This window comes from Nicotiana attenuata, chromosome 6 (genome assembly GCF_001879085.1).
Source record: "Nicotiana attenuata strain UT chromosome 6, NIATTr2, whole genome shotgun sequence".
Lineage (NCBI taxonomy): Eukaryota > Viridiplantae > Streptophyta > Magnoliopsida > Solanales > Solanaceae > Nicotiana > Nicotiana attenuata.
In genome coordinates this window covers 67,377,961-67,390,784 of record NC_031994.1, presented here as the reverse complement: position 1 = coordinate 67,390,784, position 12,824 = coordinate 67,377,961, and the positions used below count along the sequence as shown (strand labels likewise).

Below are 12,824 nucleotides of genomic sequence, written 5' to 3'. Positions count from 1 at the left end.
AAGATTGACGGAAAAGGCGTTAGGTTAGATTATGCGAAACGATTGAGGGAGTTTCCCTCAAGCCCTGATTCAGAATCTAATGTAAATGCCCCGGCGCCAGAAGTTGATGATTTTGATTCTGCTGCTCCTCCTAAAAACTTGCAACCAGAGAGCAGTCGGATGACTCGTTCTCAAATGAGAAATACTCCCACTCCAGTTAAATCTTCGAGTGACTTGCCCTCACCCTCTTCTTCTGAAGCGAATAAGCATGTGCAGGCTCCCGATGATGATGATTTTGAGTCTCCTCCTCCTCCAAAAATGTTGCAACAAGGGAGCAGTCGAATGACTCGTTCCCAAACAAGTAATAGTCCTACTCTGGTTAACATCGTTAGACTAAGGAGTAAGAAATGCGGCAGACCTGCAAAATCAACAGATAAGCTGAAAGATGATTTGTTTAATGAAGATGATGTAGTCCGCAATGTTAAACGGAAAAGGAGAAAGATGAAGGATGATGGTGAGAGTTGCCTTGATTTACAATCGAGAGAACAAAGGGTCGTTATTCGCTTGAAATTGAATAAGAGAAAAGCTAAGTTGAAGGTATTCCCTGTTTTGCTATTTATTTATACATGCTTATACAGTTTTATACAAAGTTATACATCTGTTTATACATCTTTATACAAGCACTGCTATACTTGTATATACAGTCTTATAAAATGTTTTAGTATATTTTTTGTTCTTGATCTATTTCTTGTTATTTTCCTATATCCAAGGTTGGGGACTTCTATATACAACCAGTTGATTATTTCCACAACAGGATTAGTTCCCATACCGAGCCTGATATTGTGAACATTTTGAAGCAATGTTTGGCTGACACGCATCTTCAAATGTTCCGTGCTAGTTGTTTTGGGTACTTCCTGGACCTCCCTCAATTTAAAATTCAAAATCAACTTATTNACATATGTATACAATAATATACATAGTTATACAAATTTATACAAACTTATACTCTCATTTATACATCTGTATACATGTAATACCAGTGATTGTTTGCAGTCCTGTTTTGTATTTCTACAATCTATCAATATATTTAGTACCATTAAAAACAGGAAGACACTATTATTGGATAAGCAAAACATGTATAATGAAACATGTCAATTGCTTGTGAAACTTAACTAATCAACATTTGTAACTCTATTGTTTGTGAAACTTAACTACTCAACATGACAACAAATGTAATAGGAAGCGTTTTGTTTCCAACTATTTATTTTGGTCGATTCCTACATGTTTTCCTATTGTGACCACCTTGTCCACACACAGAACACGAAAATGCCCTCTTAGACTCTTTCTCTGAAGCAGGCTTGAGTCTTTCCTTTCTTGGCCTTCCTGCATTCCTTCTCCCTTTAGGTGGTAGGACCACATCTTCCATCACCTCTGTTGGGATTACCCATAAACTCTCATCTGGCATCGGATTCACTGGAAATTCATAAGTGCTAAGGAGTTTATCCTTCTTGTAGTAAAAAGAGCAATACTGGCCAGGTTTCAGTTGCTGGTTCTTCAAAACCGCCCAAGCATGCGGACATGGAAGTTCATCCATTTGAAATTTTCCGCAACTGCATGTTCCCTCTTCAAGGCACACTATGTTTCTCCTTACCCCTTCAAGCACAGTATATAACTGATCCGTAGCAGGCCTCACCTGCAAAAGTTTTTTTTTTTAAAAAAAAAATTAAAGAACATTATACATTATTATACAAGGTTATACATCCTTATACAAGCAGTAAAATGCAAGTCAGAAGTGCCAAGATTCATTATATTTGATTCATTTTACCGTCATTTGCTCCGATGCAATCAGATTTTCCCGAAGGAGTTTGTTGTACTTTTCGCCAAGCTCTGTAGATGTCTCCATTGCACTTTTTCGTTTTTGTTGTTCCACTGTTGTAGCAAATTTGTCATGTACTCCAGCAATCGCATTACTGGTAACTCTCTAGCATCCTTGTTAGCTGCATTAATTGACTCTGCAATATTGGAAGTCATTACCATCGACCTTTTCACCTTGGAATATGCTCTAGACCACCTTTCGTACCCAATTTCGAACAAGTAAGGCTGCACCCTTGGATCAATTTTGCACAACTCTGTCATATGGTACTCAAACTTCTCTATCGTGTAAGCTCTTGCCAAAGCAAAGAAGATATCCTTCAATTGTTTGTGATGTTTCTTGAATGTGCGCTTTACATTCTGCTACAAGTGAAACATGCAAATACAATGTGGTACTTCTGGGTACACAGCTTTTGTGGCATTGAAGATGCTTTCATTTCTATCTGAAACTATACACATCCCTTCCCTAACTCCAAAAGTACCCTTTATCTGGACAAAGAACCACTCCCAAGATTTGTTATTCTCTGAATCCACAATTGCATACGCAAGTGGAAGGATTTTTCCTGTTTATACAAAAATAGATATTAGGATTCAGACTGCAAATTAGTCTGCAGATACCAACTGCAAATTTTATACAAATCTTATACACAATTATACAGATTTATACCAACTGCAAATTTTATAAAAACAGCAGCTGTGAAATCCTATACACTTTTATACATGAAACTAAAACATTATACAAACTGCAGAAACAACGTAGATGCAGTCAACTCACCAGCTCCATCTTGTGTGCAAGCAGTCAATATGGTACCCTTATATGCTGCTTTAAGGAAGCTTCCGTCAACAACCATTATCGGTCTGCAATGCTCCCAGCCCTTGATAGATGCATATAGCGAAACATATGCATAAAGAAAGCATCCATCTTCTGATTTGTGCAACTTTGTAACCGTTCCTGGATTTGTTTGCTCCAATATATAAAAATACTTCGGCAACTCCTTATATGAATCACTCGGACTCCCTCTTATCATTGCCATTGCTATTTCTTTAGCTCTCCATGCTTTCATGTAGCTCACTTCAATCCCGTGTTGCTTTTGTATGTCCTCTATTATATCATTTGCGGTGTAAACTTTTTTTGGATTAACATACTTGTCCTTGACTATACTAGCAATTATACCCGAAGTAGCTTGACGTTGTGTTAAGTATCTTTCACCATAGCCGCATGTGTGATTATTATTGTAACTTCTCACTTTGAATATGTTTGCCTTGAAAACGGCAGAAGATTTGAAACTCCAAGCACAATTGTCATCCAGACATGTAAGGTGATACCTAGTATTATACATCATTCAACTTCTAAATACACTTGTATACAAACTGCATATATACTAATTTTAATACCTGTATACAAATATATACTACTTTATACATATTTATACAACAGAATATACAATTAATGACATACCTTGTTGCGCTTGATCTCTTCACCTTGAATTGGAACCTCTCGCGTACAGCCAAGTTCTTCATCACATTCATAAGTGTCTCTTTATCCTTATAAACTTGATCCTCCTCAACAAATTCGTTCAACATATTATCTATTATACCCGTATTTTCACTAAATTTCGTGTTTTCAATCAATTCAATATCAATAATCTCAGTGCTATCAGTTGTTGATACATCTCTAGAATTTGAATTTGTAGCAACCAAACAACTGGAACTTGAAGCAACCACAGAACTTGTAACAACCAAATGATTTTCATAAATCTCTTTCACTGTCACAAACAGGGGATATTCAGTGAAATTCAAGTTTTTCTTCTTTAATTCTATATACACCTTAACTCCTGTATCGTTGTAAATCATGATCGGTGGCAAACCAACATTTGGGACAAAGTTAATCTCTATTGTGTTTAAATCACTATCGATCCTAATCTGTTCCGAAATAGCTGCAACTAAATTGTTGTAGTTGAATGTGGACTCGATTATTACACAATCACTGACGAAATTCACAAACTTGTTTTCTTCCCATTCACCACTATGAAGAAGGTAAACAGGAAAAATCTCCATCTAACAAAAAATTGAAATCAAAATTGCAGCAAAAAGGAGAATTGCGCTGCTTCGTAGCAAAAAAATTGAATAAATTCTAGATGAAGAAGAAATGCTAGGGTTTTCGTACCTGCATTTATCGCAGGATCTCGTTTTTGAAGTATTTGGGGGAAGAAGATTGGAAAGAATCTGAGAAAATCCAGCTGAATGAGAGAAAATCGCGTTTGGTAGTCTCAAAATATCGGAAATAACGCCCTCTTTTCAGATATGGGCCTCTAATTTGTGGGCTACTCAATTGTAAAGTTAAATATGGGCTATAAAGTTGAAAAGGATGCAGCCCACTTGTTTTAATGTGAAATTTTCCCTTATATAATCAAGAAAGAATTCAAATTGTTTTTACAAAATTACCCTTATGTACATATCCCCAAAAAGTTTTCTTACTACTCACATTAAATATTTAATAAAGGGTAGTTTAGTCATACTAAGTATTTTTGTATAGAATTTAGTATTTTCTTAATGGGCGTGCCAAAGCAAATTGGTCACTTATTGTGGATCGGATAGAGTAATATTTATACATATCGTAAACTGCAGAGATATTTTAAACCATTCGTCGGGGAAGGACAACTCATAATTGAAGGAAATGATACAACAGATTGGGATGGAGGTTTCCTTCTCAAGATTTCAAAATTTTATTTTTAAAACTTAGTTTTTCACCTGTCCTTTAGGGACCAAAGAAAAAGAAAAAGAAGGTTCCGTAACTATTGGATATTTTTGTGTAAATATTACTCAAAACTTTAGGATTAAAGTGAAATTAAGGCAACTATAGTTGCTTATAAAATATTTACAGAGATCTCTCTTCGCATCCTTTTTTTTTTTCCCTTTTTATTATGATTCTGTCCGAAACCCAGCAACAACCTTAACTTAAAATTACTAAACAAACAAAACCTTATAATCATTCATCTAGTGAAGCTGACTTTTCCGATCTGATCGACAGTTCGTTTTGATCTCTCGATGCTCTGTTGAAAATTCTCTACCGAGTGAGTTCTTCCCTCAATTTTTGCCCTGATTTGAAGGTGGACATAGAGAATTTTGTTTTGTTTTCCTGTTGATTGGATGCTGCTAGAGAATAACAATTTTGCTTGCATTGGTAATTCATGCTTCCACTGATTTATTGACTAAATGTTGTTTCTTGGGTATGCTTTTGAAGCTGGATTCATTCTATGAAGTTAAACTATTCATTTGGGTCTAGTAGCCCCAAATCTTACAAGGCATATCCAAGGGGTGATTTTGACTTGGAATCTGGGAACCTTAAAAGATCAAGAAAGGTAAAAAGTTCAAATTTTTACCCCATCAAAATGCTTAAATCATTTGGAAAACGAATTCATAGTTATTACAAGCTTCACCCAGCTATGTTGTTTATGATATCCTTGTCAATTGGGGTCATTATTCTTATTGTATTATCTGTTTCTGAAAGGCGATTTCGGATGAATGGTAATTATGCAAGATTTGATAAGGGTGTGGATGCTGCATATCCATTTTCTAAGTTTAGGAATCTTGTTATGGTTGCTGGACATTCAGTTTATACAAGTAGTAGTTGTGAGAAAGTTGATAAGGAGGATTCTTGGTTTTTAGAGTCTTATCAGAAGCACCTTGGTCAAGCTGCAACCTTTGTGCAACATATACAGAAGGGGGTTGAAATTACAGCGGATGACAATGATGCATTGCTCCTCTTCAGTGGTGGAGAGACGAGGAAAGATGCTGGGCCGCGAAGTGAAGCTCAAAGTTACTGGACTGTTGCTGAATCTAAAGGGTGGTTTGGTGAGTTCTTGTTTCCCTGGCTTCTGGTTAGTAGCCCACATGCTTCATATCGAACTGAAATTGTATAACATTATCATTTCTGTGCATACAACATACCCAGTAAAATCCCACTAGTGGGGTCTGGGGAGAGTAGAGTGTACGCAGACCTTACCCCCGCCCCGAAAAGGGCAGAGAGGCTGTTTCCAGGATTATCATTTCTGTGCATAGTAAACTAAATTGACTAGAGCAAATAAACCAACTGAAGAGCTATAGTCCGCTGCTCGTTTGCGGAAGTTCGACTGTGTTATCGTATTTTTAGACTTCCAAACCCTTGTATTATACTTCATTGTTGAAATAAGCTGAGATATCTGAAGCATGTGGAATATCTAAGGTTAGTTTCAATTTGTCATATCTAAGGTTGATGTCAATTTGTAATATGAACTACAATCTTAAACATGCCTCTCACATTTTGTGTGGCTCTATGTTTGAGATTTGGTTATATGTTATCCACTAGAACAGGCATTTCATCTTTTCAGATATCACCATGATAGAGCGTCTAGCTTGCAGAAGGTTCATCCTCCCGATACATAGTTTTAAGACCTAAGTCGTGATTATTTCAGTCATTTTTCTGAAATTCCAATTCTTCCCATTTTCAAAAATAAATGTTCCACTTCACATGATTAGCACCCTCATGCTAGTAATTTTCAGACCTTAGAAGCATTGACCAAAAGATTCGCAAGTTCATAACTGTAGTTCGTTCCTTCAACTAAGAGTGGTGACAAGGCAAGAATTTAGTGATGTAACTCCATCAGATATGGTGATCCATGGCTGCATTTCTGTTTAGTTAATTGGAGGTGGAGGTCAAAGCTAGATACTAAATTTGGGCTATATTAATAAATTTTATGTTCCCTTTTTTGTGTTGGTCGTCGGAGCATCATTACTAGGTAGAAGTGTTTCTTTTCACTGGACTTGTGATTCATGTAATCCCATCTGTGCTGAAAGGTGCTGGAGTATGCATGATGCAAAGCGATTGTCTTTTGTTAGATGATGGGAGCTCTATGTTATGAGATAATCTGGATGTTTGAAATGCTTAATTTTTGCCATCTTTTCCCGGTCAACAAGAGAACAAAAGCATTGAGTGTCATATCTAAGATTAATTTCAATTTGTCATGTGAACTTCCATCTGGTACATACCTCTCATATTTGGTGGCCCTTAATATGCCTGTGATTTCTTTATATCTTGTTCAGTAGAACTGGCTTTTCATCTTTTCATATATCACCAGGATAGCGCGTCTAGCTTGCAAATAGGTTCATTCTCCAGTTACACAGTTGTAAGATCTAAGTCCAATTGCTCAGCCATTTTATTGAAATATTTTCACTGGATTTTCCCATTTCAAAAATAATTGTTCCTCTTCACAATTCACATGATCGGCACCCTCATGAAAGAAATTTTTGGAACTGAGAAGCATTGACCAAACGATTCACAAATTCGTAAATTATAATCCGTTCCTTCAACGAAGTTATTAACGTCTCTCTCACTTCGTCTCTTTTTTGTGGCCTCTAATTCATTTGTAATGATAAAATCTAGTATCATAGATACATGACCATAATTTCTTTCCCGATACATGACCATAATAACATTGCTATTTGTCCACTTTGTATGCAGGCAAGCAAGAAAGTGTAAGAGGGAGGGCACTCACTGAAGAGCATGCGAGGGACAGTTTTGAGAATCTTCTCTTTAGTGTTTGTCGGTTCAGGGAGCTTACTGGCACTTATCCACATAATATAACTGTAAGCCATTTATTACCTTCTATAGCTAAAAATCTAATGTCATGTATAAAATATATAAAGGAATGCCCAAGATTTTCATTATTGAACTGTTTATCAGTGGCAATTTCTGCAATCACAAATACCGATAATATGCATAAAAAATGAACCAAAGGCGATATATTTAAGTAAGAAAATGCCTAGCTTTTGATCAGCACATCTAAAACAAACATGAAGAGATTTGCATTTGATGCCTTTGCATCTGAGTATTCCACATATGTGTTGAAGGCAGTGATTACTCCCTTGTGTTTTGCCCAACAAACGTTCAGCACGTAGCAATCAAAGCAGTATACCTCCATAAGCTGTTTCCATAAGCTGTTGCCAACTTTTCTGCTAAATAAACTTACAAACATAAATTCAAAGGATCCTAGTATTGTTGTTACAGCTTTGGATTTTTTTCTTTTCAGCGTGATACCCCAAATAAAATTATGTCTAGTGGTAGAACCTATGGAGCTGTTTGTATTTTGTATACTACTTCCAAAAATATACTCCTGTGCAATGGAACTCAGGAGTTAGGATGTAATAGAAGAGAGATGACATTTTCCTTAGCTTATAATGAGAAGTTGAACGTTCAATCATTGATGTGGTTATAGAAAGGACAGATGGTTGCCATGTGTGTTGGCAGTGGCGGAGCCACCTTATAGGAAGGGGTGTCAAATGGCACCCCTTCGCGAGAAAAATACACTGTGTAGATAGNGAATCGCTGAAGAGAATGAAAAAAAAAAAAAAAAAAAAAATATATATATATATATATATATATATATATATATATATATATATATATATATATACTATGTATTGACTCCCCTTAATCTTTTGGTATGTTTACTTTTATATATTTGACACCCCTTAACGAAAATTCTGGCTCCGCCACTGTTTGTTGGGTTACGGAAATAGCCTTTGGGCTTTCCCCGTTGCCAGCACATTAGGGAAGATCCAAATGATGCTGATATAATAATCTCAACAGGGCAGTACTAGGTCCAGGTATTATATAGCAAGAGCTCTGTCTCAAGAATCTAAATAATGCCCTTTGTATCTACTGAAGACTTTTCAGACTCTTATATTAATCATGTAGTGGAAGATGTATTGGTGTATGCTCAATGCCTTAGTGGTCCTGCTTATTGCTTATTGTTATTGTGTTCTCTATATCCGGCAATTCTTTAATCTCTTCTCAATTAAATTTTCACTTGGTTCCGATCTAACAACGCAAGTATTCATTTTAGCAGCTTTGATGATATCTGTTGCACAAGTATTGAGAAAATTTGTTTCTCCCATATCATCTTTATTCCATGTAATATTATTTATGTTTTGGTGTATTTTAAAATTTATGTGGCTACATGACTTTTCATTTTGTACGGTGTGGATTCATCATAATTTGGCTAGTTTTACATTGGCTGCCAGCCTATCAGAAATCTTCTTTATCTGGGCTTGCAACTGGCAAGGTGAACATAGATAACAGAGGTGTATTCATATAGCCGACCCCCAACTTGTTCGGGACTGAGGCGTAGTAGTTGTTTGTACACGGATCTTCATTTGTCTATGGTCTCCAAATTAAGTACTTAACATTTGATGGCTATGATCAGCAATTTCTAATTTTCTGCATGTCTGTGTCTCTCTGTTCGTATTTGTGGTGGCAATGCTTAGTGAGCTCTTATACGGCGGAAGAAGTAGCAAGATCTTAGTAGTGAGCTCACATATGATGGTCATGATCAGCAATTCTTTAATATTTGTTTGTCCGTCTCTCGAATTGTATTTTTAATGGAGATGCTAAGTGAGTTCCTCTGCAAGGAAAGGAGTAGCAAGGTCTTAATAAACTTGTTCCACTACTGTGTAGGTTGTAGGATATGATTTCAAGGAGAAGAGATTTAAGCATCTGCATCGGTATGCAATTGGATTTCCAGAAACAAGATTCTTTTATTCAGGGACATCATCTTCCCAAACTTCAAGGGAAGCAGCTTTAAAAGGAGAAGCACTGGTGAGAACACAGTTTCAAGAAGATCCTTACGGCTGTAAAGGCTCTCTTCGTCGCAAGAAACTTGGTCGTGATCCTTTTCATCGTTCAATCCCTTATCCTAATGGGTGTCCTGAAATTGAGGGTTTGTTCAGATATTGTGGAACAGCTCCATATTCAGGTTCCCTACCTTGGGCCTAATAGAATTTCATAGTTCTGAAAAATTAGAAGATAGCAATTAAAAGCCAATGTCATAAAATATAGGTAGCTTCTTCTATTATTTGTTCCTATGTACTTACTACCTTTTCTTTCTTGTATTTTTTATATTGGAATAGCAAGCAACTAACTTGTCTGCTAGTGTAGAGAATAAAACGGCAAGTTCAGTCTGGTTTAAAAGATATTATAGATACTGTCGATTATTCAAAAAATGCAGCATGCTACCTGGTGTCACTTTACTCAGGTTAAGGAGCATGTATATATATAAGATACCTCCTCTACCAATATGTCGGTTCTTGTCATTGATTTCTGTTGCCAATGTTCTTGTGGGCTTGTTATTCAGTATTAGAAGACAATACTAATATGGGATTTTTACCTTCCTATACTACATATGAAACTTTATTACCCTTCCTAATCAAGTTTTTGCTTAATTACATGGGTATACACAATTAATCAATTATATACAATTAGTATTGTATTAATGAGTATCCCTTTATACTAGGAATTGAATAGGGATTTATTTATTTCCCATCCCTTCTCTCTCTCTCTCTCCCCGTCTCTCTTTCTCTCTCTCCGTCTCTCTCTCTCTCTTTCTATCCTTCTTTGTTCTTTCCCTAATTTTCTTCCTTCTTTTTTCTCCGCTTTTTATCCTCTCTTTTTTTAGTAATTTTCTTTCATGTTGCACAATTGGTCAAACAATAAATTTTGAAGGTGTTTGATTCTCCACCATTAACAGCCATTAAAAAGCTTCAAAGCTTTGAATTCGAATTTGAGTTTTCAAAAACTATTGTTTGTTTGGATTGGGTGTTGTTGCAAACAATTGGGAATATTCTTTGGAGTTTATATCTCAATTTTGAGGGTGTTTGATGAAGATTAGATTTGACTTTGGCTGAATTTTAATTGAATTTCATATTGAAACTCGAAGAAGAAGAAGAAGAAAAAGAACACACGACATACAATATACCGACATACAATATATTACGAAATTGTATTAAAGCTGTATGTAAATTGTATTTAAGTTGTATTCTGTTGTAATTACGTATTTTTTTATTTGAATGTTGTATGAAAGTTGAAAATAGTTGTGTAACGTATGAATCGTTGTATGAAATTTGTATTTAAGTTATAAATACTATCTTTTTACATAAAGTTGTTGATATGTATCAAAATTGTTTTAAGATAAGAAGTTTTGATTGGAATTCAGAGAGGAAGAACATACCACTTACAAAATATATACAAATCATATATAAAATACAGACAAAAGACATACTGTATAAAATTTATATAAATATTATATTTAAGTTGTATGATGTCGTAGTTGTATTTACTTGGGTAAGAATGATATATGAAAGTTGTAAATAAATTGTATACTGTATAATTACTTGTACGAAATTTATTTTTAGTTTATAATATATTGTTGTAGATGTATCATAAAGATGGACATACCACATTACACAAACCTTTTATCTTCCTCTGTCTCGCTCCTCCATCAAATGTAGCGATTCTTATAGAAATACAGAAAATTACCTTTACATTCCACCCAGATTATTGTATAGGTTTTATATTGTATATACATATAAACTGCGCATTACTTTCCAAATTGCTCATCTGAGTCCATCACCTATAGTTGCAATTGAGACTTTTTGAAATGTTAAAACTATTCGGCTGATATCAGTGTTATACATTTTTTTATCTCTGCTACTCTCAAGTAGAAGTATTAAATTTTTTTCAATTTTCCCAAGCTTTAGAAGCTGTTTTTTTAAATAAAAAAAAAATACAACTGATGTCATAGTTTACACACACTTTGATTATCTAACTGCATATTTGCTATCTCTCATGTACCGGGTGACTCTGCCTTGTCTAGTTCGAGATATGCTTTTTCTGTTGAGTATTTAGATTAATTAGATATCAGAATGTGGGGTTTGATTGGAACAATTTGGTTGAACTTTAATATAGAAATTAGTACCAAAGTTACAATCACTACTGGTTGGTTAGAGGATAAGAAAAGAGGATAGGAGAGGAAAAAAAAAAAAAAAAGTGTAACTGAATCCCGTTTAAGGCGCTAATAATGGATTGTATATAGATTGTAAGAAAAACTTGTTTAGGGCAAGTAATATACAAAACTTGGACGGGTAATTGTTGCGACCTGAGTCATTCTGCTGGTAAAACTCTTAAAATGCCTCATATACTTTAACATTACAAAATTCTTTTCTTAGAGATCTTTGACAGTTTTTACAATTGCAATTGAGTGCTTCATATCGAGGATGTGTTCTTAACCTCATTTTCTCTGATGAGCACTTGTAAAGCCACCACGTTAAAGTTTTGGATGCCTGAAAGCCAATATGACATTTGAAAGTGAGGGGAGAGGAGTTGTCTATAATTACTGTTTCATCAACTACCCATAGTCCAAATGCCTATTGATTAATTCACGAGGTCATAATCTTTACACAAGATTAGTACATGATTAGGTTCTGAATTTATCTTGAGGTGAAAATTGACTAAGTTAGATTGCTAACAGGATTATAAAGATTTGACATTTTAAATTTCCAATAAGTTAATTACGAGGAGGTATGAAGTTGGATTTGAAGTCCACCAAAACAAGCTCTCCAGATCCCTTATATAGATCTGTAGAACAATTATTGAATTTTAGTTCAAACCTTAGATCTAATCGGAACCCAAATGTAGCCTTCTTGATGTGGCAATTTGATCAAACCCTATTGTCTGCTAATCAATCCATCCAGTGAACCTTAGTGGTAAGTGAACTTAGTTATATCATAAAAACTGGAATTAATTGTGCTGGAATTTAATATGTTGTATTAATTCTGGGATGGTAAATTTTATAACTTTATCATGAGATTATTATTCCATCATATAGATAGAATGTATAAATTATACCAAGATAAGTAACCAAACAAGGGATAAGGCAGTAGTAAATAATCATTTTTGATTATCCATTATACCAAACGACCTCGACCTAATCAATATGCAATTGATCTTGCAATGGGAGGAGCATCAGGAAAGGGAAAAATAAATCCATATTTCCTTCTCTCAAGGGAGTAAAGGATTAACAAATAAAAGTAAATCAGAAACCATAGTTTAAGTAAAATTGAAAAAATAACAAGGAGCCATCAGAAACCAAAGTTCATCC

The 12,824-nt window shown here is 35.0% G+C and overlaps 2 protein-coding genes across 2 annotated transcripts; one reads left to right on the top strand and one right to left on the bottom strand.

The window, feature by feature from the left end:
- On the bottom strand, nucleotides 1,241-2,010 carry LOC109227927. The gene is made up of 2 exons (XM_019393116.1): nucleotides 1,888-2,010; nucleotides 1,241-1,672 (listed from the first exon to the last, which is right to left on the bottom strand). The coding sequence occupies exons 1-2, from the start codon at nucleotides 2,008-2,010 to the stop codon at nucleotides 1,241-1,243; spliced, it is 555 nt and encodes a 184-aa protein (XP_019248661.1).
- LOC109227134 (uncharacterized protein C57A10.07) lies at nucleotides 4,598-9,966 on the top strand. Its single transcript, XM_019392166.1, has 4 exons — nucleotides 4,598-4,925; nucleotides 5,096-5,706; nucleotides 7,352-7,476; nucleotides 9,347-9,966. Exons 2-4 carry the CDS (start codon nucleotides 5,109-5,111, stop codon nucleotides 9,662-9,664), a joined length of 1,041 nt encoding a protein of 346 aa, XP_019247711.1. The 5' UTR covers nucleotides 4,598-4,925; nucleotides 5,096-5,108; the 3' UTR covers nucleotides 9,665-9,966.

What these genes read in the sequence shown, in the direction of transcription:
- LOC109227134 (XM_019392166.1), top strand. Translation starts at nt 5,109, where the DNA reads ATGAAGTTAAACTATTCATTTGGGTCTAGTAGCCCCAAATCTTACAAG. An exon ending in TGAATCTAAAGGGTGGTTTG is followed by an intron (nt 5,707 to 7,351) that starts GTGAGTTCTTGT and finishes CTTTGTATGCAG; the next exon opens with GCAAGCAAGAAAGTGTAAGA. An exon ending in CTTATCCACATAATATAACT is followed by an intron (nt 7,477 to 9,346) that starts GTAAGCCATTTA and finishes ACTACTGTGTAG; the next exon opens with GTTGTAGGATATGATTTCAA.
- LOC109227927 (XM_019393116.1), bottom strand. Translation starts at nt 2,010, where the DNA reads ATGACTTCCAATATTGCAGAGTCAATTAATGCAGCTAACAAGGATGCT. An exon ending in GGAACAACAAAAACGAAAAA is followed by an intron (nt 1,673 to 1,887) that starts GTGCAATGGAGA and finishes AAACTTTTGCAG; the next exon opens with GTGAGGCCTGCTACGGATCA.